General features: G+C 46.4%; 1 protein-coding gene across 2 annotated transcripts in view; it reads left to right on the forward strand.

Annotated features, from left to right (window-relative positions):
• Positions 1-24,348, forward strand: part of LOC147631340 (uncharacterized) — a 110,998-nt gene that overhangs the window by 16,995 nt on the left and 69,655 nt on the right. Inside the window, exons 2-4 of one of the 2 annotated variants that reach the window (XM_086809737.1) lie at positions 4,514-4,678; positions 6,386-6,436; positions 6,632-6,713. In XM_086809737.1, coding sequence (XP_086665863.1) covers positions 4,514-4,678; positions 6,386-6,436; positions 6,632-6,713 — 298 coding nt within the window. Of the gene's footprint in view, positions 1-4,513; positions 4,679-6,385; positions 6,437-6,631; positions 6,714-24,348 lie in introns of those variants that run through there. The other variant, XM_086809740.1, reaches the window with a different exon arrangement.

Below are 24,348 nucleotides of genomic sequence, written 5' to 3' on the forward strand. Positions count from 1 at the left end.
GCTGATGTCTAGAAAACTCCCCAAAAGCCAGAACGTGGCATCCTCCAAGGTCTCTCCGCAACACAAGTGGTTTGATTTCTTCCACTTGCCCCTCATGGCAGTGGCTAGGACTGCATCACTGGTTTCAAACCATCCACAAATCGCTCAACTTGCTCTGACTGTCGGATGGTCCTCAGGAGCATGAGCAAAAGCTTCTAGAAATGAGTGAGATAGTCAGTTATCTATTTGCATAAAATGCTACGATTGTTTCTTTGATTCACACGCTGGTAATCTATGGGAATAAAGTGCTTCGGAGTGGTGCCTAATAAGATGGTCTTCCCACTGTATAGAGCGGGGTTGGTTGCCCGGAACACTAAAGCGGTGGTTCTTCTCTGGACAGTATGTCCGGGAGTCCTTGATAGTCACGACACAATGTAACACTTAAAACATACTTGAATGTAAGCAAAGAACAATGCACAAGAATACTATAAACATCACTTGTATTACTTCCAAGCCTCACTGCACTGTGCACATCGAGCAGTGTTCACAAACACAGAGGACAGAATGACATAATTACTACAAGACTCAATGAACAAGACAAGATGACAATGACGGACTGAGCTGAAAAGATGTATGTAGAATCCGATGCCCCAACGGTTCCATTGATGTGTCTTTTAACGCTCTGGAGAGCCACACCGTTGTTGGGACTTTGTTTTGGTGATCCACGGAGGAGCCAGGGTGGGCACCAAGACCGGCGTTAAGATGATGATGAGTCCTAGATGTACATACCTTTCTATCTATGTGAGTCATGTTGAGCCTTGTGTGCCCAATGGATGAAGAAGCTTTTGTATATATTCAATTAGTGTTTGCAGGTGTCTTTGAAGGGTGTAAGCATTGCATGGTTTACATTTTTGTAAATATATAGCATGGCTGTTTGTTAAGCTGTGTGTGCACATGCCAGTGTTTTTTGTGTCTATGCTAGTGGGAACTCAAACTAGTGTGATGAAGAGGCGTGTGCCTTATGCAAATCCCTAGTGTCAACTAGTGGAAGTGACCTGTATCTAAGAGGTGATAGGTGTAAACCTATGTTAGCTAAGAAAAGTACATTTGATCTAAGAACAAGTGGCCAACATGTGAGCAAATGCAGTATGTGAGGCTTGCTGCCATGTGGGATGAAAAAAATGTTGTGAGGAGCCACCAACTGCAGCCATCAAGGACACGTGGCATAAGCTCATGGAGGCCACATCAAAAGCACTTTTATACGGCTGACTCAGAGCACATGTTACTGATGTATTGGATGGGTTTAGCATGGCTGCTCTGCTGAGCATGCACTGGATTATTGACAGCACACCATCAACGTGATCCTGAGGAGATAGCCGCCTCAATCTTGCTATTAAAAGCTCCTCATCGTGGAAGAAGAGTGAGCTCTCAAGCTCTTTCACTTAACACATGTTCTAAGATACTAAAAACAGGGTAATGGGGAGACAGTTACGCCAACAACAGAATGCAACTAGAAGGAGGAGTTGGGGGTAAAAGGAAAGGACTTTTGGGTGGTTGTGTTTCTGGAACTATCCATTCCCTGAGAGAGAGAGAAGGATGATGATGCCAGACCACCCAAGGTCACAGACAGAGCTCGCATGATGCTATCATGTTGGGGTACTGAGTTTTTTTTGAAGATCTCGAAGCTGGTGGAGGCAAACTCCTTGACGATTCTTATTGCTGGTGTTGAAGGCGTTAGCCGTACAGTGCAGTTCTGTTAATAATGTGGGCATGTTATCAACGTGTCCAGTTTGAGGTATTATCTTTCTGATTGTGTTGGTGTTGAGGTTTCGGTTTCTTACTGCTTAAGAAATTATGTGTGATGGTGCTGTTGGTGTTGAGGCCATGTTCTTGCCTCAATTGAAGACAATTGATAATGTATCCTTGATGATCCTGAGGGCTTGGCACGCGTTTGGCCAAGAGAGCTATTCCTTCCTCTTGCTTGGGTGGGTAGCTGTAGAGGCCTTCTTGTTTTCCCAGCCTGCCAACACGGTATCCAAGGATGCTTTCAGTGAGTATCTCTTGTCTTTGGAAGATGCCAATCAGCGTGGTGCCTGTTGGCGCGTGCACCTCCCATTTATCTGTTTGTGCGCTTCTTAGAGATTCTTTGGAGATCCGTTGTTGTGGCCACTGGATGCTCTAGCCAGGATGGCCCAAGATGACCCTGCTAGACGGTCGAGGATGATCTAGCCTTGACGGTGCAGCTGGCAAACGGGAACACTGGCACCCTTGGTGGCTACACCCACCAAGGCAACACCTGTCAAAGCCATACCACCGAATGGAGTTCAGAAATATCCAAACCACCTATTGCCGTGGAGCCATCTCCCGGGTCCAATTGGTGACAACTTCTTCATCCATCTTCCCATTGAACTTGGGAGGCTTCAAAAGCTTCAATATTTGAGTTCGTTCCTCACGAGGCACGGAGGAAGAACTCAACAAATCGGTTGTCCCCCCCCGGTGTTGAGCTGGTGAAGGCGAGTGGGAAGTTTTCGGAGAATCTGGTGGAGAGGGACACGGCGAAGGACACAGTTGTGGTGATGCGAGAGGCGTCTCTACTGCTAACTACGCATAGGTGTAGAATGATGACTGCCGGACCAAGATCGAAGCGTGTCTCCAATACATTTCTACCTGCATCCAAAGGAGTGAAAAACCCTCCTTTGGAGAGTTTCGTCACTTTGTTCCAGAATCCTCGTGGCCTTGTTGAGAAGCATGAGCCTAGGTAGACACCAAATCTGCAGCGGCAGATGGCCGGGGTACTTTATCCATTTGACCACAAGTGGTCGTCAAGGGCTCAATTCGCACATCCACATGAGCAACGATTTGCTTCTCTGAACGAGCAAGGCTTCCATAAGTGCCTCTGTATCCATGATGAAGAGCTAGAAACAATTACAAACAAGAGAAGGATGGTGGGTTGCAACCCTTCGTACTGAGGATGGGTGGGTGGCATCTGGTGGCCAATGGGGGGCAACTATACACTAGAAAGAACCCAAATAATTACTTCGGAAACCCGGCCTTGTGCACTCCTGGTATCTAGGGGCTCTACCCTATCCAGGCAGTCAATGCACAAGCGTGCCTAAGCTCTGGTACCAACTGTAGAACACTTGTGCCCTTTGTGCTTGGGTTTTGAGAGAAGAGTGCGGCAGAATCAGACATTCAACACACATGGGAGTCCTAAACTACTGATCTATATTATGTACAAGAAAAGAGTGTTACAACTGTACTTCAAGTACACAAGATGATTGAGAAATGAAGACATCAAATCAGAGCCCAAACACTGCTGAGGATCTCTCGGCCAGCCCATGCTCTGAGAGAAAATCTATGTAGAAAGACTCATGCTGAGAAAGACTAGTGCTGAGAAATGCAGATGCTTTTGATGATTTTCTAATGCATGTATATATATATGCACCTGAGATGCTGCTCGGCCACTTCAGATGGTGTTGGCTTGTGATGAGGACTGCCCACGACCCATTTCCAACCTGGCCGACAGCTGTCCACTGGCTGACTACCACGTGGCACAGGCACCTATCCTGAATGCTTCGCATGCTGCCCTGCTACCTACTATCTGATGTCTGGCTCATCCATGCATGGGGGTTGTGCCTTGAATACTTGTAGGTGTGTAGTGTATTCGATATTTTCAAATATCACTATACATGTACTATGCATTCTGTTTTACCACACTGACACTATATATTCTGTATTAATTATCCTAGATTAAGAAGTGCCCTTTCTTGAAGCACCGTGAGCATTAGCTTGCAATACAAAGGGCTGATCTTAAATGCTATAGAACGTCCAGCCTTTGATCATAAAGAAAGACTTCTTGAGAAGTAGTCAAGCATCCTTTACTGGTTATAAGGGATTTCACTATATTTTTTAGAGGCAGAAAATTGGGCCAAGCAGCATACTCATGATGCTAAGGACTTGACTGAAGTGTCTTATGCAAGAACTACAGCATCCCTGCCTACTGCCAACATCTGGCAAGCCATCCATCATCTGGTCTCGGAAAGCCTGCCGCAGTGCATCCACATTCAAGTGGCCAAAATGGAAGTGCCACAAGTCCCCGATTTGAGTGCCCGTAAGAGAGGAGAGTGCTGAGAGTTTGTAGATACTGTTCTCCACTCTGCCTTCCCATATAACTTGGCATGTTTCTCTATCCTGTGCTCTTTCTCTGTTTAGAGCAAGATTCAAGGTCCCTAAAGACTGGTAGAGGCCAGAGGCCTACTTTCATGAGCATTTGCGGTGACAGTCCTTTCCTTTCACTTTCTCTTGTGGGGATAACATTGCATTGTTATCTTCTTGAGTGGCTTTGCCACCTATTCTGGAGGGGTGCTATGACTTCTGATGCTTGTTTATTATGTTTGACATGTTAGACATTCCTTCATGAAAAAATGACGTCATGAAATAAAGTTCTTTCTTTGTGAAAAAGATACTGTATTTATGTTTACAATAAACATGCAATGCTATGCAATACACACTGATTATGCTTTGTATATTATAGGCGCAGGCTTTGCCTGGTTTCCCCATAACCTGGACACCAATTGGAGTATGTGTGGCGATGGTTGAGGAAGATTTCAGTTACCAAAAGTTGGTGGATCTTGTCAATAAAATCACATTGCCACGTTTGAATGTTGTCGTGGTCAACACTCAAGAATTGGTCGAACAGGTAGCAAAATTTTACTATTTGATGTGAAAGCAACAAATTTGAAAATTTCCAGCATGTTGTTTGTAAATTTAAGCAGATTCAGCAGACCTTTGGCATGGTAGAAAGAATTGTCACCATTTACGTGAAAACAAGTCAGAAGTTGGAGGCAGATTGGGCAGCTACAGTTTGCAGTACTTTCAACCATCCTTTGTATCCTTGTCACCAACGTTTTAGGACACATGCTTGTTCCCCCTCCACACCCTCCCCTCACCCCTCACCCCTTGCTCCTCCTCCCCCTCCCCCTCCCCCCCTTGTTAGTTAGAAAAGGGCGTCTTCTCAATGTAGACTACAACCCTCCGAGGGGGCTGAAACCCTTCTGTGAGGTTAAGAAATCGTAGAAAAAAGAGGGAGGGGGGGCGCTCCCTCTTTGATTGGCACTCTAGGAGGGAGGTTACATTGGAGGGGAAAGTGGGGGATAGTCACACAAGGGGCTTCTACCGCCAAACGAGTCCCGAGCCCTTGAAGTGAAAAAGGGGCTCTAGGCTCAAAGTACAAGGTGGCTTGGCATTGTTGCATCATGTCCGAATTGTTAACTAGGCACTCCCATTGTCATAGACGGATGGTTTCCGCAGGTGGGGTAACTGAACCATCGATAGTCTCACTGCCCCTGGCCTGCTAAATATACCATGCAGCAGTGATGCTGTTGATGAGCTCCCATATCTGGTCCACATGGGACTCTGGGGTCCCAAGAGGCTGGTCAGCCACACACAGGCTTCCCTCACAGCTGGTCAACTCCTCACTTCTTCTCCATTCTCCTTCTCCCTCTTCTTCTTATTCTTCTCCTTTTCCCTTCCGTCTTCTCCTTCTCCTCTCTCTTTTGTTCTCCCTTGTCTCTTTCCCTTCTTTCCCTGTAATTCCCTCTCGTAAAATTTTTCTTTTTCCCCCTTAATTAGGTGACTTTCTTCTTTTCTCCTTTATCCCCCTCTTTTCTTTTGTTCCATTAGGTCATCCCCCCCCTCTTCCCCCCCTTCTTCAATTAGGGCAATTTATCCAATTCTCCTTCATTTAGGTCGAATTGAGCCTTTAATTACTCATGTATATCATGTTTATTTATAGTAAAAAAACATTGATTTTTCGAAACCTCGAAACCTTGAAGCCGAGGGACAAAACCTCGAAACCTTGAAGCCGAGGGACGAAACGTTTCAAAACAAAACCTCAAAAACCTCGAAATGTTTCTTGTGACTATGGTCCACACTATTCATCGGTCAACAATGGCATGTGGGACGTTTTATGGATTTCTTGGATTCACAGGAATCCGTGGATATGAGGCTTTCTTTTGGATTATTTTACTTGTAATCTGGATAATCTGGCCTATCCCATGTGTGGGAATTAGAGAGGCTCCCAAAGCTTGTAACTGATAAATACTCCTTGGTAAATTCCAAGGGAGGGAAGGGGGGGGGGGTGGGGGGGGGGAGGGGGGGGGGCATTGCGGTCCTAGTGTGGTTTCAAGTATTGAAATGTGCATGAAGTTTTAAGTGGATAAAGTATGTGCCTTTATTTTCAGTGTCTAATCGCATTAATAGTTGTGTAAGTTCCCCCGGATTTGTTACAGTTGAAATGTTGACAACAAATCCAAGTACTCATAAAATATGTCAAAGACTGACTATAACATAGTGAGAAGGTTTTTGAGTTTGTTTAAGAGGTAAATTTAGGCTATTGGTTTGGCAGGAAGTTCGTGCTAATACTGATTTGGGTTCAAGGTTAAAATCTGCAAAGCAGGTTCTTTTTTTTGGCCTACGTGATGCTTTATTCTACTTGATCAGGTTCACTTTGGACATGTTTGCCTTTGGTTAGGATTATTTTAGTTCCCTTTGGGACATTGTTGTTTCAATGAAGAAAGCAAAGTACAAGGAAAAAGCATTAAGACTGTATATCATCTTCTAGTTGTGAATCACAAACAGCTCCTTGTGTCAGGAGTTCAATGAAAAAAGAAAGAATGAAACAACTCAGCAAAGCTGGATACCGCCATCAATGTTGCTTCTAGAATCACTCAATGGTATGGTGTTATTTACGTAGTTCAAGATGTGATCCGTGAAGTTAATGACTCAAAAATTAGTCTACCCATGTAAGTAGAGAAACTTATTAGTCTACCCATGTAAGTAAAAGAAACCCTAGTGTGACACTCTTATGAAGTAACGCCTACATTCCTTCCCTGTTAATAAACTGCACTAAATGCATCATCAAGTTCCTCCAAACAAATTCTTCCACATTTTCTTGCTGTCTATGATTTGCGAAACTTGGTGCCCTCAATGACCTCATTTGCATCAAGGAAAAGAGATTTCTATTAAGTATGAAAAATATACAAAAGGGAGATTTTTTTTTTGTTTTTTGTTTTGCACAAAGGAGACTTCGATAAAGTATGAATAGCCATACAAAATCATGCCTAGAAGCCAGAACAAAATATCCTCATCCTAGAATGTAGGGTGGGTCAATGAGAAAAGACCCCTTGATTCCACTCTCTCATGAAAACAGTGCGTTGTGTTTGTGTAGATCTGGATGGTCCCTGTATACGAGCCCATATGTAATATCTCCCTATATAGTACAAATGCACTGAGTATCGTATATCTGAATGCCCTCAATAACCTCTATGCGTTTGGCACCCCAAATCTACCAAGCTGTGATACTAGTAATGATCTCTCAAGTAGTGTATAATCCTCTGCAGAGGTGGTCTATATTGTATGAGAGGAATATCCAGTAGCATGCAACATTGGGCCACACCTCTGCATATCATTATGGCGGTGCCCAGATCCCTGAAAAAATATTTTTGGAACTGAGTGAGCCAAGCAATAGCACCCCAACTAACTTAAATGTTACCTCTTCAATCTGCTCATGAGCTGAGCTATAGAGCCCCAAATTTTTTGAGCAGATCTACACCCCCATACACAATGTTATATTTGGGGTTCGCCCCAAATATAACCCTTCACCGATTAATGGGGAGGCCACCATGTAAGAATAACCAAAAGAAGTGGGAGATCTAGATCCTCCGGTATGAGTGCCAAAGTCTTCCAAAATCTCTTGTGAATCAATGTGGTAATGTCATAACTCTCCCAGTGCGGCTTGAGTATAGGAGTCCTCTGAATTTGTCCAAGTAACAGGAGCTGTGGCACTACAGACGGTGTAGCTGAAAAAAGACCAACTCTTTATAGGATTGGATGCATCAATCCACTCCCACTCACCAGGATCCCAATGAAGATATTTGATAGGACACCCTTCGGTCGAGCGGCGACCTGCGAGCTCCCTGAACCTCCACCTCTGTCGACTGTGTGCCCCCCCTCCTTCCTCCGCCCCCCCTCCTTCCTCCCCCGCTGTTCGCCCCTGCTTCTGCCCGCCCCTCTTCCTCCCGCTATTGTCTCCAGTCTCCGCCCCTTCCCCTCCTGCTCTCCTTGTTCGCCTCCTCCCTTGGTTCCTTCCCATCCTTCAGTCCGCCAGGTGTGGCGAGCTGTCTCTCATGCCCGCCCCCCTGGTGTGATTGATGGGAAGGCCTCCTCGGATCATGCATAGATAGATGATGTTTCTGGTCAGAGGGATGTGTCAGCTGATGCATCTTTGTAGAGAGACGATATCTCAGATCAGGATGATTTTGTTGAGTCCTCTCTACTTGGAGGAGGCGATATGCAGGATGTTCAGTGCAGCGGGGATCATGTATTGCAGGATTTTCAGCATGATGCCATTGCCCTTGATGCCCCGCAGGGTGAAGATGTTTCTCGTACATATGCAAGTACTCTGCAAGGCCGCAGACAAGGGCATGTCAGTGGACTTTGCCCGTGGATTATCCCGTCCTCCAGCATTATGAGAGGCATCATCAAGCTGCCCATCGTCTTCTTAGATCGGGGGTCAAACCCTCTTCTCTTCCATGAGAATCGTCTCATGGAATGTTTAGGGCCTTGGAGGGCTTCCCACCCGTGGTAGGAAGCACCTTCTAAAGGACCAGCTTCACCCTGCTGTTATAGGAAGGTGTATGGATGTACTTTTGTTGTAGGAACACAAATTGGATAGATCTTAGTGTGGCAAAACTGGTAAGATGCTTTCTCGCCACACCTTCTGGTCCTCGGCAGTTGGGACTAGAGGGGGTGTTTGCATTTCAGTGGCAGCATCTGTTATGCCTCATGTTATTGGGCACGGTGTTATCATCCCTGCTAGAGCGCAGTGGATCGTGATCATGCATGAGGGTCAGAAATTGGGAATCTTGAATATCTATGCACTTAACGTGAGAGGTGAAAGGGTGGCCTTTTGGGACACCATTACAAATGTCATTCCCCAGGTCGATCATTGGATAGTGGGAGGAGATTTGAATATGGTTGAGCAACCTTCTGACAAGAAGGGTGGATGCGAAGGGGGTTTACACCCTTTGGAGCGAACCTCATGGGAGAGGTTCCACTTTCTTTTTTTGGCAAGATTGCTGGACTGAGGATGACTTCCAGAGAAGGCCAAACTCCTTATCTTTCTCTTGGCATAACCGCAGGAGCGGGGATGAGAGCATCTTTGCACGTCTGGATAGGTATTATGTGGATGATTGGTCCTTGGACAGAGGAGGCACCATTGCTATTATGCTTGGCACCACCAAATCCGATCATTGCTCCGTTGTTTTGTGTCTCATGGAGCCTGGGGCTCGCTCGGCCTCTCCCCGTGCCCGTATCCCTGACTCTCTTTATCTAGATGCTGACATCTCCCTTAATATCAGAGAGATATCGACATCTTGTGACGGTCTTGATCCTCGTTATAATATTGCGCTGGCTCTTGAGAGGACCAGCCATCATTATCATAGCACTGCCTTGTCCAAGAAGAAGGAGGCTCTGGACAAGGAGAGAGATATTAGGCGTAGGATTGCTGCTCTTCAGAGGGAACATGAAAAGCATCCACATGCGTCTTGGATTACTGACCTCTTGACCGTAGTTAGAGCAGAGCTGCAGTTGGCTATGGACAGGAGGCTGAGCTCGCGTTTCATGCGAACGAGGCTTTCTAGACTTAGATGGGTGGCAGATGCAACAAAGAGTTTTTCTCAGCACACAAGCCTTCCCATAGCAAGGATTCTTTGAGGTACTTGCAGGATTCACAGGGTGAGGTTCAGATTGAGCCTGATAAGGTGAGGGGTATTGCTTCAGATTTTTATCGGTCTTTGTTGACTGCAGAGGTGCCCTCTCCTCAGAGATGTGGCACGATAGAAAGTTTGGGAGTGCATGCCTAGGCTCATTACATATGCTATGTGTTTTTCCCTGGATGCCCCTTTCTCGAAGGATGAATTCATTCACGCAATGCATGCTCTTTCCAGTGGTTCATGCCCAGGGGATGGTCTTTCTCCCACCTTCTTTATTCTTTTTTGGGATCATATTGGAGATGCTATTACTTTTGCCCTTCAGGAAATGTGGTTGTCGGGTATGATGCCGCCATACCTCACGGAGGGGCTGATTCACCTTATCTCCAAGAGTGGGGACAAGACTGACATCAAGCAATAGAGGCCCATCACCCTCCTTGGATCTGCATATAAAATCTTAGCTAAAACCTTGAGTATAGGGTTGCAGCCGATTCTCCAAAGGACTATCCATGATACACAGAATGGGTTCCTCCAAGGAAGGTGTATATTTGATAACATCTTTTCTTTCTGGGAAGCTGTCGAGTGGGCAAAGTCTAGTTAGTAGCCTCTTGCCATTCTTTTGTTTGATTTAAAAGCTTATGACAGAGTGGATTGGGATGTTTTGGAAGGCACTATGGCACATATGGGGTTTTCCCAAAATTGGATCAAAGGGGTGTCCTGCATATACAGGGAGGCTCATTGTACTGTTTTAGCTTGTGGGGGGCGCGGCGAGCGTTTTCAGATTTCCCGTTCAGTGAGGCAGCACTATCCCCTTGGCCCCTTTACTGTCATTGTAGTTGAGGCTATGAGCAAGTTTCTTTGGGCTGCCCCTGGTGTTGTGGGTCTCAGGCTGCCTTTATGCACGGAGGAAGAGTTTTTGGACTCTGAGTTAGCAGATGATACGGCGTTGTTCCTTGAGGCTTCACATGGTTGTTTATGTACTTTCCGGACAGCCTTGGAGGCCTTTTGTTTGGCAAGAGGAGCTACTATCAATAATAGTTTGCTCCAATGCTCTTCAGCACATTAAAAGCAAACTTCATCCACTGGAGTAGGACGAAGCTCGATTTGGCCTCTAGAGCTTTGGTGGTTAACCAAGTTTTGCTAGCCACGGCTTGGTTTATCGCTTCGTGCTAGATTTTTCATAAGGGTTGCATTGGCCAGCTTCGTCGCCTTATTCGGAACTTTCGTTTGTTAGGGCTTGATGGAAATGCACATATCAGGGCGCCAGAGTTGCTTGGGAAACCATTATCAGGCCTAAGCAGGAAGGGGGATTGAATATCATTGACCTTGAGGTGCAATGTAAGGCTTTGCTTTGTAAGCTTGTTGTTAGTGGCTTTTTTTCAGGCATTGAGCCATGGAAGGACTTTGTCATGCAATAGATTACGAAGTGTGTCCCTGTTCGCGGAGGTGACTGGACTCTTAGCTCACGCTTTATTTTTTCGGATGCAATTCACCGCTCCCCTTCATCCCCCCTGGTTAGGTCCCTCCTACGGGCTTGGGACTGCCTGAGGAGTTTTTTGGTACACATCTCCCCGCGTTTAGTGGAGGAAGCTAACCGACAGCCCATTCTGTGGAATGATTTGATCTTAGATGTGCACAGTAGGTCTCTTGGGGCAGCTATGCATATTCTTTGGCCTGGTTGGGAGACCCTATGCCCCACAATGCTGGCTTGGAAGAGGCTTCAGAGCCTCACCGAGGTGCGCAGATTGGATTTCACGCAGCATTTGAGAGGCTCCAGCCGGAGGATTGCACAGATTGATGCAGCCATTCCCAACCACTGGATCTTTCTTGGAAGGCCGTCATCATTCTTGGTTTGGGTTTTTTCTGGGACAGGTGTTCCTCTTCAGGTTATGGGTCTCCCCTTGCCTAGGGAGGATGATGTACCGGTCTTTTTTTCTGTACACATGGATGGCAGCTGGAGAGATGTGACGTGCAGGACCTTATTGAGGGCCCCCAGATTCGTCTAGTCAGAGTTGTTGGCAGGTTAGGAAAGCACATCTTTGTTGACCCCCCCCCCCCCCCCCAGGGATGATCACATTGAGTTTTAGCCTTTGGTTGTATGGTGGTTGCTGAAACCGGCCTCTAGTAGAAACCAAAGTGCGGTAGACTAGCAGTCACCCTTCCACTTGTAGTCCAGATATAAAAACAAATTTGATTGGAGCTAGAGTGCCCCAAATCTGAAATAAAACCGACACCTGTTGGCCCCAAAGCTTGGCGCCCCTTGCGGTATTTCTTTATTCAATTTCAAAAATATGTAAGGCTGAGTACAACAAAACCAGCCAAGAGAATACACCTGTATTTATCAGATAACTCTGGGAAAGCTTAGCCTGCAGCTGGAGATACATTGCCTGCTACTGCTCAGAACTGGACAGATCTGGAACCGACTGTACCTGTCCGTACAGGTCAGTAGTTCATCACTGTACCTGTCCGTACAGCTGTACCTGCAGGTTCCTTCACCTGTATAAGCCTGTGCGTAGCCTGAGTTCAGCGCCGCCTGTACCTGTTCTGTCCAGCGCCGCCAGCACCTGCCCTGTCCGTACAGCTGTCCGTACAGCTGTACCAGCAACAGCAGTTCTGTACCCGACTTCAGCTACTGTCAGCGTAGCTTGTACCTGCAGCAGAACTTGCAGCAGCAATTCTGTACGGGCAGATTCCTCCTGGACTGTACGGCCTGCAGCACGTGGACTGTATGGCCAGCTTTGCACAGAAAACAACAGCAAAAACAGCAGCCAAAACAGTTTGCTCCTCTCACACAGCAATCCACCGTCGACTTCCCTCTTCTCCACGCTTCAAGCTTGCACGATTCCCAAAAGCAAGAGAGAGAGAGAGGTGAGAGAGGCATGCAACTCCAAAAGTGGAGTGGCCTCTCTCCAAACTTATCCTAGGGCCCCAACTTTAATAAACATTAAAGTTCCCTAGGGGCCACTAAGGCCTAGGGGCAACCATCAATAAAACATTAAAAACATTAATGTCTTGGTCCCCCCTTTCACATCTGAAGTGTCCACACATCATTTCATTTGTCCGGGCACCCCAAATGTGAATCTTTTAATATTTTTGCTCAGCAACAACCATGCCCACACTTGTGCTGTTCCATTTTCACAAGGCCATGACATACCCCCCTCTTGAAAAATGGCAAGCGTCCTCGATTGCATTTTGGTGATACAGCAAAATATCCAAAGTGAAATATACAATATGGCAAGATCAGCGTCCCAATCTCTCTAAGCCATGCACATGTATCAACATTCACTGCAAACCAATGGCGTAGTAGTAGTCCAAGTTGTATACCACTGTGAACCATACACAACCACAACATCCAATGTGACTAGTACACATATATCATAGAAGTCCCATAAACACATGTACTGTCAGCCATCAGTATCTTCGGGTGAGATAAAAACTGCACCAAGCGACCTCTGAGCCTGTCAGTATCAAGGGAGTGGAGGTGCTACCCCCCTCTTGAGCATCAAGAAATGCTCCAGACCCATGCTCTGCTGAACCTGAATGAGCCACAACAAGAGTCGGCTCTAACTCAAAGGCATCGAGATAAAGCTGCAAAACCTGAGGTGAATCTGTTAAGTCACCTTCCTCCATCCACTTCGCATCCATCGGTGAATAGTTCTTGAACTTCACAAGATAGCAACGGGAAACTTTACCTCGTACCTTTCTTTCCTTATGTGCCAGTATCTGCTCTGGAATAAGAACCTCATCAAGTTCCTCAACTTCCGGTTGAGCCTCGTCTGATACATCCTCAGGCACATCCCCACGGAAAGGTCTAAGGAGACTCACGTGAAATGCATTGTGAATCCTCCAGTGATCTGGTAGCTTCAAACGATAGGACACCTCACCAATCTTTTCCAATACCTGAAAAGGCCCATAATAGCGCATGCTCAACTTAGGGAATAAGCGCTCTTTACCCTTCATCTTCTTGAGTCTAGCCTTTTCAAAGCGCAAAAGAACCCAATCACCCAATGCAAACTCTAATGCACGTCTGTGACGGTCTGCGGCTTTATTTTGCTTCTGCTGAGTTTTCTGGAGTGCCAACTTAACTCTCCGATAAGCTTCATCCATATTTTCCACATACTGATCAGCCTCAAAAATCTTATCCTTTGTGTGCAAAATGGGTGGTACCTTCTTCCCTCCTTCCACAATCTCAAAAGGCGCCTTGCCTGTCGAGGTATGAACAGTGTTGTTATATGCAAACTCCACCAAAGGAAGATACTTTTCCCATTGTTGCTTGTGCTCTGACACATAACACTTAAGAAGATCCAACACTGTAGAGTTAGCCTCTTCTGACTGACCATCTGTTTGTGGATGAAATGACGATGAAAACTTGAGAGTTGTACCCATGTTGTCAAACAACCCTCTCCAGAACAAACTCGTCATCGGTGGATCACAGTCACTAATGATAGACGTAGGCAAGCCATGATACTTGAAGATGTTCGCCATGAACAACTTCGCCATATGATCAACTTTGATCGTCTTACGCACGGGAATGAAATGAGTCTGCTTACTGAACCTGCATATGATAGTCCAAATGCCATCATTGCCCGTTTGTGTCCGTGGAAGATCAAATATAAAATCCATGGCAATGCTCTCCCAAGGTCTATCTGGAATAGGTAAAGGCTGTAATAACCCTGGTGTCTTTTGACAGTCAAACTTTACCTTCTGACATACGATGCATTGCCTAACAAAGGCATCAACATCTCTTCTCAAGGTTGGCCAATAAAAGAAAGTCTCCACTGCTTTTACCGTGGCGTCAATACCTCTATGACCTGCATACGGTGGAGCATGACTTTCAATCATAACCTTGAGGCGCAATGGCCTGGTAACACACAGTCTGCCATGCATCAATAAAAATCCATCTCTGAGAGTATAGTGCTCATGCCGCTGACCCTCAGACATCTGATCATACAACCTTTCAAAGTCCTCATCATGGGCATACTGCTCTTTCATTTCATCAAGCTCATGATGATAAGCAAGTGAAACTGCTGAGACCTGTGGCTTGCGTGACAAAGCATCTGCCACTACATTCTTTTTGCCTTCCACATGCACAATCTGGAAGTGAAACATAGACAAAGTTTGCCCAACGCATATGCTTCTCTGAAAGCTTAGTTTGCGTGAGGAAATAACGCAAGGTCTGATGATCTGTCTGCATAGTGAAATCAGCCCCAAGCAAGTAGTGTTTCCATGTAGAAAGAGCGTGAATTACAGCCAACATCTCTTTCTCATAAACCTGTAAATGCTTCTCCGCATCTTGCAATATTCTACTCTCATAGGCTATCACATGTCCTTCTTGCATGAGAACTGCCCCAATGCTACTTCCACATGCATCACACTGGACAACAAAAGCCTTTCGGAGGTCCGGTAACATCAATACTGGATCCGAAGTAAGCTTGTCTTTGAGCTTTTTGAATCCTGTAATTTCCCGATTAGCCCATCTAAACGGAGTTGCCTTCTTTGTTAAGGCATGAAGGGGCGAAGCAATTTCAACAAAATACCGTATGTACCGCCTGTAATAGGAACACAATCCTAGAAAGCTGCGTACATCATGCACGATCCTCAAATCTGGCCAATTAAGAATTGCTTCCACCTTCGCTGGATCCATACGAACTCCATGCTTAGACACAATATGCCCCAAGAAATGTATCTCTTGCAAGAAAAACTCACTCTTCTTGCCATTAACAACCAGCCTATGGTTCCTGAGTTCTGCAAACACAATGGCCAAATGCCTTCTATGCTCTTCCTCAGTTTGTGAATGCACAATCATATCATCAAAGAATGTGCCCACAAATGCTCTATGAGGCCGGAAAATCCTGTCCATCATTCCGTTAAATTTGGCAGGTGCATTTGTCAAACCAAAGGGCATAACCAAGAACTCATACAACCCAAACGTGGTTCGAAATGCTGTCTTATGCACATCCTCGGGTCTAATTCGTATCTGATGATACCCACTTTTCAAGTCAATGCGACTAAAAACTGTGGAGCTCTGTAGGCGGTCCAAAATGTCATCGATCCTCGGTATGGGGAATCGATTCTTGATGGTATTCTTGTTCAGCGCCCTGTAATCAATACACATGCGCCAAGAACCATCCTTCTTTTGCACTAAGAGTACAGGTGAGCAAAAGGGTGATGCGCTAGGCTATATCAACCCTTTATTTAAAAGCTCCTGTACCTGACTCATAATTTCTTCCTGTTGGGCTGCACTAACACGGTACGACGGTCTATTTGGAGGAGTACTACCAGGAATTAGATCAATGGCATGATCTTCTGGCCTCTCAGGAGGAAGTTCTCCTGGCAATGACTCGGAAAAACAATCTTGGAACCCACATAAGAAATCAGTCCTGTCCTTATCTAGCATAGACAAATTAGACTTAGACTCATCATCTTGTGCATCCTTTACATAATCAAGTACGCGGAAAGATGCTTTTTCATTACTGAGGAAATTGCCGAAGCTGATACAATAGGAACAGATTCCCCTTTAAGTTTTACATCCAATACATGTTCTTTCCCTCTATGAGTCAAAGCAATCTTCCTATTATATGTATCCACCACCGCATGTACTCTGTGGCATGTTAGCCTCATATAACGGCCCCATCTCCTCTGCACGAATCCCTAATCGGCCAGCCAAATCCGGTGAAATAAAGTTGGCTCTAGCACCTGTGTCAAAGAATATCAAGGCATTCTGATCTCTCACTTTGCCCCATGCCCTGCACAACTCTGTCTCTTCACCACCTTGGATGTTCCCCCACAAGATCAGGAACTAACCCTACAGAAGGTTTTGGTTTCTTTGCCTTGGGCTCTCCTTTATTGTCAGAGTCCTTTTGGGACTTTCTCTTGGGACAATTAAATGACATATGTCCCTCTTCAGTACAGTAAAAACATTTCCGAGCATCCCTCAAAGCATATCTCTCCTCAGAAGTTCTCTTGGGCATTGGCAACTTCTTATACCTCGTCTCTGAAGACCCTTTAGCATCACGAGAAGCATACCCAGATTTTTCAGCTTTCTTGCTGGAGTTCTTACTGCCTTTAAACCCAGATGATCCTCCAGTGAGTAACGCATTAGCTGTCATAGAATTCTCTATCGTCTGTGACATGTTCGTTACTCGAGTCTTGATACAATAATCACGCACCTCTTTGGGCAGCCCACAACAATACTTCTCTACCTGCTCAGACAAAGGCACTGCACGGTAAGAAGTCACTGGGAGTAAAGCTTCCCAAAACTTCTTGTTATAATCTTCCAAATTTTCACACTTTGAAGCATCCAACTTGTGCCATGCAGTCATAACATCCACCTCAAATGTAGATGTGAGCCATACGGAAGAGAACACCTGTTTAAATTGTACCCAAGTAGTGGGTGCTATGCCCTGCAGAAGAAGAGTAGACCACCACTGCAAAGCATTGCCTTTGAGAAAAGTCGCAGCTTTTCTCACCTTTGAGGACTCCGTGTAATTACCACCAGAAAAAGCAGCATCAAACTGTTGTAAAAAGGTGAGTGCTTTTAATTTATCTTTGGCTCCACTGAATGTATTAAATTTCACAGCAGCTCCCCCTTCCTTATAATCCTTCGCCTTACCCATAGGCGTTAGATTATCGTAAGGAAGTGGCTTCGCAAGATTGCTGCCCCCAACATTCATGCCCATCATAGGGTCAACATTACCCATTCCCACACCTGGCATGCCATACATTCCAGCCATGTTTCCAAACATTCCATTATGCATACCGGGCTGCATGCCACCATATATATTTGCTTGCATTCCAGGTTGCATGCTCCCAAACATATTTTCTTGCATTCCGGACTGCATACCACCATACATATTCCCCTGCATTCCAGGCTGAAAATTAGCTCCAAAAGGCCCTGGCATACCCATGCCTCCCTGAGGATAACCCCCAGTCATAGATTGGAGCACCGAGCCACCACCAAAATAACCTGGATGCATAGTCTGCTGAGGAATAGATGGCTGTCCAAAGAAGGAACTCTGAGAGTTAGCACCATAAGCATGCTGCATGTTCGGAAACTGTCCAAAAGATGGATCCTGTGGGAAGGCACCACTATGACCCTGAGGAAGGTTCTTAGAACGCACCTTCTTCTTCTTCTTTTCGGGCTCAGAACGGGATCTCATAAATTCAGCAAACTTCTCACTTTGTGTGAGCTGCATAAACACATCCATAACACCAGCCAAACGATTTTTAAACTGAGCATCATCTTCCTCTTTACCAAACACATCTTCTGGCTGTGTTACATCCTCATATTGCTCAACATTTGCAGCCTGTTCTCCTGCAAGAATATCCTCGGATTCATTTCTCTCAGGAGAGGTCTCTTGCTCTTCCCCTTCATGATAAAAGTACTCGTCTTCTGTATTAGACATGCTGCTGAATTTTTCAGCGATGACTTTCCTCGAGGCAACCACGAGCTCACCCCCTTAAGAAAGTTGATGATGGTCCCGGCAAAACGGAACCTTGAAACTGGCCTCTGGTAGAAACCAAAGTGCGGTAGACTAGCAGTCACCCTTCCACTTGTAGTCCAGATATAAAAACAAATTTGATTGGAGCTAGAGTGCCCCAAATCTGAAATAAAACCGACACCTGTTGGCCCCAAAGCTTGGCACCCCTTGCGGTATTTTTTTATTCAATTTCAAAAATATGTAAGGCTGAGTACAACAAAACCAGCCAAGAGAATACACCTGTATGTCCAATCTGGCAGCCCACAATACCTCTTAGCACAGAGGATTCACACACACAGATCTGTGTCTCAAAGCAACACTCTGTGCTTCCCTCTGATCAGCCAAGACCATTCAGTAGGACAGCCTTGAGCATACATCTGGCATATCTCATGCACATGATTCCACAACTCAGCACAAACATACATTCACTGTCCAATCTCTGTTTCCACCCTTTTCAAGCTGCCATACCCCTCCTCTCACAAGGGGCCAGATAGCACAACCCTGCAGACATAAGCCAATGGAAAGAAAGACAGATGAACAAGTTCAGAGCTTACCAAATCAACTCGTGGTTCTGCACTTGCGAAGCCAATCGTACCAATCTGTACTTGCCTTCTTGCAACCACTTGTCTGATGTATCAGATAACTCTGGGAAAGCTTAGCCTGCAGCTGGAGATACACTGCTTGCTACTGCTCAGAATTGGACAGATCTGGAACCGAATGTACCTGTCCGTACAGGTTAGTAGTTCATCACTGTACCTGTCCGTACAGCTGTACTTGCAGGTTCCTTCACTTGTATAAGCCTGTGCGCAGCCTGAGTTCAGCGCCGCCAGCACCTGTTTTGTCCAGCGCCGCCAGCACTTGTCCTGTCCGTACAGCTGTCCGTACAACTGTACTAGTAGCAGCAGAACCTGCAGCAGCAGTTCTGTACCTGACTTCAGCTACTATCAGCACAGCCTGTACCTGCAGCAGCAATTCTATACGGGTAGATTCCTCCTGGACTGTACGGCGTGCAGCACGTGGACTGTACGGCTAGCTTTGCACAGCCAAAACAGTTTGCTCCTCTCACACAGCAATCCACCGTCGACTTCTCTCTTCTCCACGCTTCAAGCTTGCACGATTCCCAAAAGCAAGAGAGAGAGAGAGGTGAGAGAGGCATGCAACTCCAAAAGTGGAGTGGCCTCTCTCCAAACTTATCCTAGGGCCCCAACTTTAATAAACATTAAAGTTCCCTAGGGGCCACTAAGGCCTAGGGGCAACCATCAATAAAACATTAAAAACATTAATGTCTTGGTCCCCCCTTTCACATCTGAAGTGTCCACACATCATTTCATTTGTCCGGGCACCCCAAATGTGAATCTTTTAATATTTTTGCTCAGCAGCCACCATGCCCACACTTGTGCTGTTCCATTTTCACAGGGCCATGACAATTGCCCTATTAGACATTTGCATTGGGACGCCGATGAGTGGGAGTGGAAGGATGCTTGTAACCCTTTTGAATATCATGCCTTTTTTTAGTTATACGGTGCGGGATGCCAGACATCTTTTCTTGGGACACATTCAGAGTGTCCCTACTCTTAGACCCCGTTGGGAATCTTACGGCATTTCGATTGACATTCAGAGGGTATTTTGGCGGAGATGGTGGCATTCTTATAGGAAGCGACAAATTTCCTCCTTTATCTAGGTTTCTCTTCGTGGTGGTCTGGCCACCAATCAGTGGAGGTCTGTTACTGGTGCTTGCCCAACATGCCCTAGATGTGCAGGAGTTTCGGAGTCAATTTACCATTGTTTATGGGAATGCAGGGAATCACAGAGGGTTTGGTCTGCGATTGCACACCGCTTTGGTAGGATTAAGAGGGATGCTATCATTTCTTTTGGTTGACACAATCTGGGCCTGAGCTGAGATTCGAGGGGACTGACAGGAGCTTGGCCATTATGGTTAGGCAAGGAGTTGCTCGGCAGTGTTGTCTTCAGGATTTGCCACTTTCACACTTTGTCCCTCTGGCACAGCTGTTAGAAAACTCTTGGGAGATTATTGCTAGCATCTCAGCCTGGAATATCTGGAAGGCTAGATTCACTAAGGCCATTGAGGGTACTCCCGTTCTTGTTTCTCAGTGTCTTTGCAGGATTTGGAGTGATATTGTTCACATGATTATGGCTACCTGGGGCAGAATCCAGGGATCTTCGAGGGCTGCGGAGAGGAAGTGCGACCAGTTTATGAGAGAGTGGGACATTGGTATCTTTTTCACATCCTCTCATTCGGGACCCTATTGGCAGCACAGGGCTCCAGATTGGTTTAGATCTCCACCTTGCTTGGTGTGAAATCTCCATTTTGTAAAATTTTTTCATACTTAATAGAGGTCTCCTTTCTGCAAGATATTTGATAAGACATCCCATAAGCACCAAGACCCATGAGTGACAATATCAGGGAGAGGGTCAACATGCCAGCACTTCCCTAAGGAACCAATTACTCTCACTAGATGAAGGGCAGTGCCAGTAATAATCTCGTGCGTGTCACATTTCATCACTCTTCATCGTGACTGGATAAAATAAAAAACCTAGTCTCCTTCCTCATCCTAATTCAACAAGGCTAACACCTCTAATGACACTCCTGTCCTAGAGAAAACACCTAGCGAAAACCAAGCAAGGGGGAGATCTCAAGAAATGAGGTGCTTTGTGCTGCCAAGAGTGTCCCATATACGTGGGCGGGAAAAAGATGCCTTGATCCCACTCTCTCATAAACTGGCCGCGCTTTCTATTTGCAACCCTCAAAGATCCTTAAACTCATGGACCAAGTGGCCATGAGGGTGCGGATGATATCCTCCAAATCCTGCAAATGCACTGTGTATCATAAAGCAAAGTGCCCTCAATGGCGCAGTTCATCTAGCCTTCCAAATGTGCCACGTTGCAATACTAGCAATAATCTCCATGCAATGTCCAACCTCTTTGCAAGTGGGACGTATCTTGACTCTGACAACCGAGGAACTCCTTCACTGATGATAATGGCCAAATCCTTGTCGTTCACGATGAACAGGAACCAGACATAGTGGACGAAGTTGAAGTTATGGTTTCACAACAGATCCTTTTACATCGTTTCAAGAATCGCTTCGGCCGAAAAGAAAGACACTGAGATTTCACGACTGAGGGGAACACAAAGTGATGTGGCTTGAGATAATTTTTGAATATGGCTCTTTAGAAAAGGTGACGTGCTGAAGTTGTGAACCTGCGCTGCTGCCCCTGCCTGCCCTCTGTTGCCTCCACCTACTCCTTTGCTGCTCCCGCCTGCCTCTGCTGCCTTTGCCTGCCCTTCTGCACCCCCCCGTCTGTCCCTCAGCAGCCTTCGCTAGCCTTTCCTCAGTCCCCGCCTGCCTTCGCTAGCCTTTCTTCAGTCCCCGCCTGCCTTTCAGCTGCCCCCGCCAGTGCCTCTGCTGCCCCCCTTTTGCTGCCCCCGCCTGCCCGTGAACCTCTACCTCTGAAACTATCCACAAATACTGCGATCTCATCAATGTATAGGCCAAAGAGTGTAGGTGAGAGTGGGCAGCCCTGCTTAACCCCAATAGTGCTACATATATCTCCCGAGGTCCCACCGGGTGCACGTACTCGGCCGAGTACTGCCTCATATAGTGCCATCACACCCCATATCATCTCATGTGAGAACTGGAGCTCCTGCAAGCGTCCTATCAGACGAGATCGAGGGACGGAGTCAAAGGCTTTGCAGAAATCCACAAAGCAGTAATACACATGTCTCTTTGAGGACCTCGTCTCCTCTATGATAGCCGTAAACTAAAGATATGGTCCAGCGTGGAGAAGTTTCTCCTAAAGCCTGCCTGGCCTGATGCTCTGTTTCCCATCCTCTTTGCCATAGAGCTCATCATGTCCTCTAGTACTGCCCCATAGATTTTGACCCAATCATGATAGTCCTGTAGTTACCTAGGTCAGTGGGATCTTCTGCTTTGTGGATGGGGACAATGGTGTTGGTAGTCCAGGAGGGTGGGAAGCCTTCACAGAGTGCTTTGTTAAAAAGACTGGCAAGAATGGGAGCCAATACGTGGTGCCCGTGGGCGAAATGTTCTGCGCATAGATCCTCATGATCTTTTGCTCTCCCATTATGCAGCTTTTTAAGAGCCCTAGTGACATTGCGGGAATCAAAGAGATAGGATGATGTAGTCCTAGGGATGTGTGACATTTGTGGTATAGGCTACTTTGGCACATCATACAGTTGTCGTGCACAGGCTTCCCAAAGGCTAGGATCTGTGATAGGTGTAGGTGCTCTTTTTTCTTCCAGAATGTGCCAAGCTTCTGAGTTGTCCTCGCTTAAAAAGAGCTGGTATAACTCTTGTTCTCGTCTGGCGAGAAATGCCCGTTTCTTTCGGCAAGTGAATATACGGAAGGTGCGTTGCATCTTATGTGCTGAAATCAGCCCATGTTCCCTCTTGTGTAAGAGGTGAAACCTGGTGGTTTTGCACTCTTCATCATACCATCCATTCTAGGGCTGGGATCCCATTGGCAAACTTGCTATGGAGCATGTGGTGTAGGGGACGCTGGCGTGGGCAGAAATCATCGAGTGCATGAAGATGCTGCTATAGACCTCCTGGAGACTCAGACACTAATACAATATCATCAGCATAAAGCATAATATGTACTGAGGTACCTGCTAAATCAACTCCATCTTTGCCTCCCCGTGTAATGAAGTCAGCCACCTCATCAATGTATAACCCAAATAGCGTGGGAGAAAGTGGGCGTCCTTGCTTCACACCAATGGTGCTAGCAATAGTCTCGGACATACCTCCTGGACATCTGACTCGCCCAAAAACCTGCTCATATAATGCATAGATGCCCCATGTCATATCTGCTGGTATGCCAAGAGACTGCAGGCGCTGAAAGAGCCTCTCTCGTGGTACTCCACTGTCTCCTGCCCATATGTGAAAATAGGCGCTGATCTCCAGACCCACTGAGCTGTAGTGTTAAACACCATAACCTTGGTCTTACCAAGGTTAACTGAGAGCCCACTGTCCTGTGCATAAGCATGTAAAGTATCCAAGTGCCTCTGCATACCCTCTGGTGAGTCTGCTATAAGCACAATATCATCAGCATATAAGAGTAGAGGTATCCAAGTGCCAGCCAACTGGGCTCCTCTGTCCCCTCGTGTCCCAATATAATCAGAGATCTCATCAATGTATAGTCCAAATAGAGTCGGAGAGAGCAGGCAGCCCTGTTTCACCCCTATAGTGGAGTGTACTGGCTGGGAGAGACCCTCTGAAGTCCGCACCTGCCCAACTACTGTCTCATAAAGTGCCATAATACCCCAAATGAGCTCACATGGAACCCCCAAGTCTTGTAGCCTGCGCATCAGTCTAGCTCTGGGCACTGTGTCAAAGGCCTTGCGGAAATCCACAAAGCCACAGTAGATTTTCCTCCCATGTGCTTTGCCCTCCTCAGTGATAGCCCTGAGGGTAAAGATATGATCCAAAGTAGAGAATCTCCTCCTGAAACCGGCTTGTCCTTGAGCTCGGACCCCTTGTCTCTCTGCCCATCTGCTCAACTCCTGCTCAAGAATAGAGGCATATAGCTTGGCCAGCAAGTGACCAATCATAATGGTGCGGTAGTTAGTCGGCAGGCTCGGATCTCCAGAATTGAGTACCGGCACAATCGTGGAAGTACTCCAAGTCCCAAGAATTCCCTCACACATGGCTCTATTAAACATGAGAGCTAGCAAGTCTGCAATCATATCTCTAGCATGTATGAAATGCTCGGCTACAATGCCCTCATGATCCTGTGCCCTCCTTGTATGCAATCTGTTGATGGCCCTCCTCACCATCTCTGCTGTGAAGAAGGTAGAAGTGGGTGGACAAGGCTCTGGAGGGTTCGGTAGTGGTGGCTGCTCTGGTACTGTGTAGAGGGAGGCTGCATACTCGCCCCATGTATCTGGAGAGGTAATGGCCGGAGGCGGGGGGTGCTCTCTAAGCAATCTCCAGGCCTCCCCAGAATCCTGACTCAAAAAACAGCTGATACATGTCTCTCTCCAGCCAAGCTAAGAATTCTCTCTTCTTCCGCCAAATGAGGCATCGAAAGATGATGTGTGACTGTCTATATGTAGTAACACCTGTGGCCACCTCTCTTTG

Source organism: Cibotium barometz, chromosome 15 (assembly GCF_041138505.1).
Source record: "Cibotium barometz isolate CiBa-2024 chromosome 15, ASM4113850v1, whole genome shotgun sequence".
Classification (NCBI taxonomy): Eukaryota; Viridiplantae; Streptophyta; class Polypodiopsida; order Cyatheales; family Cibotiaceae; genus Cibotium; species Cibotium barometz.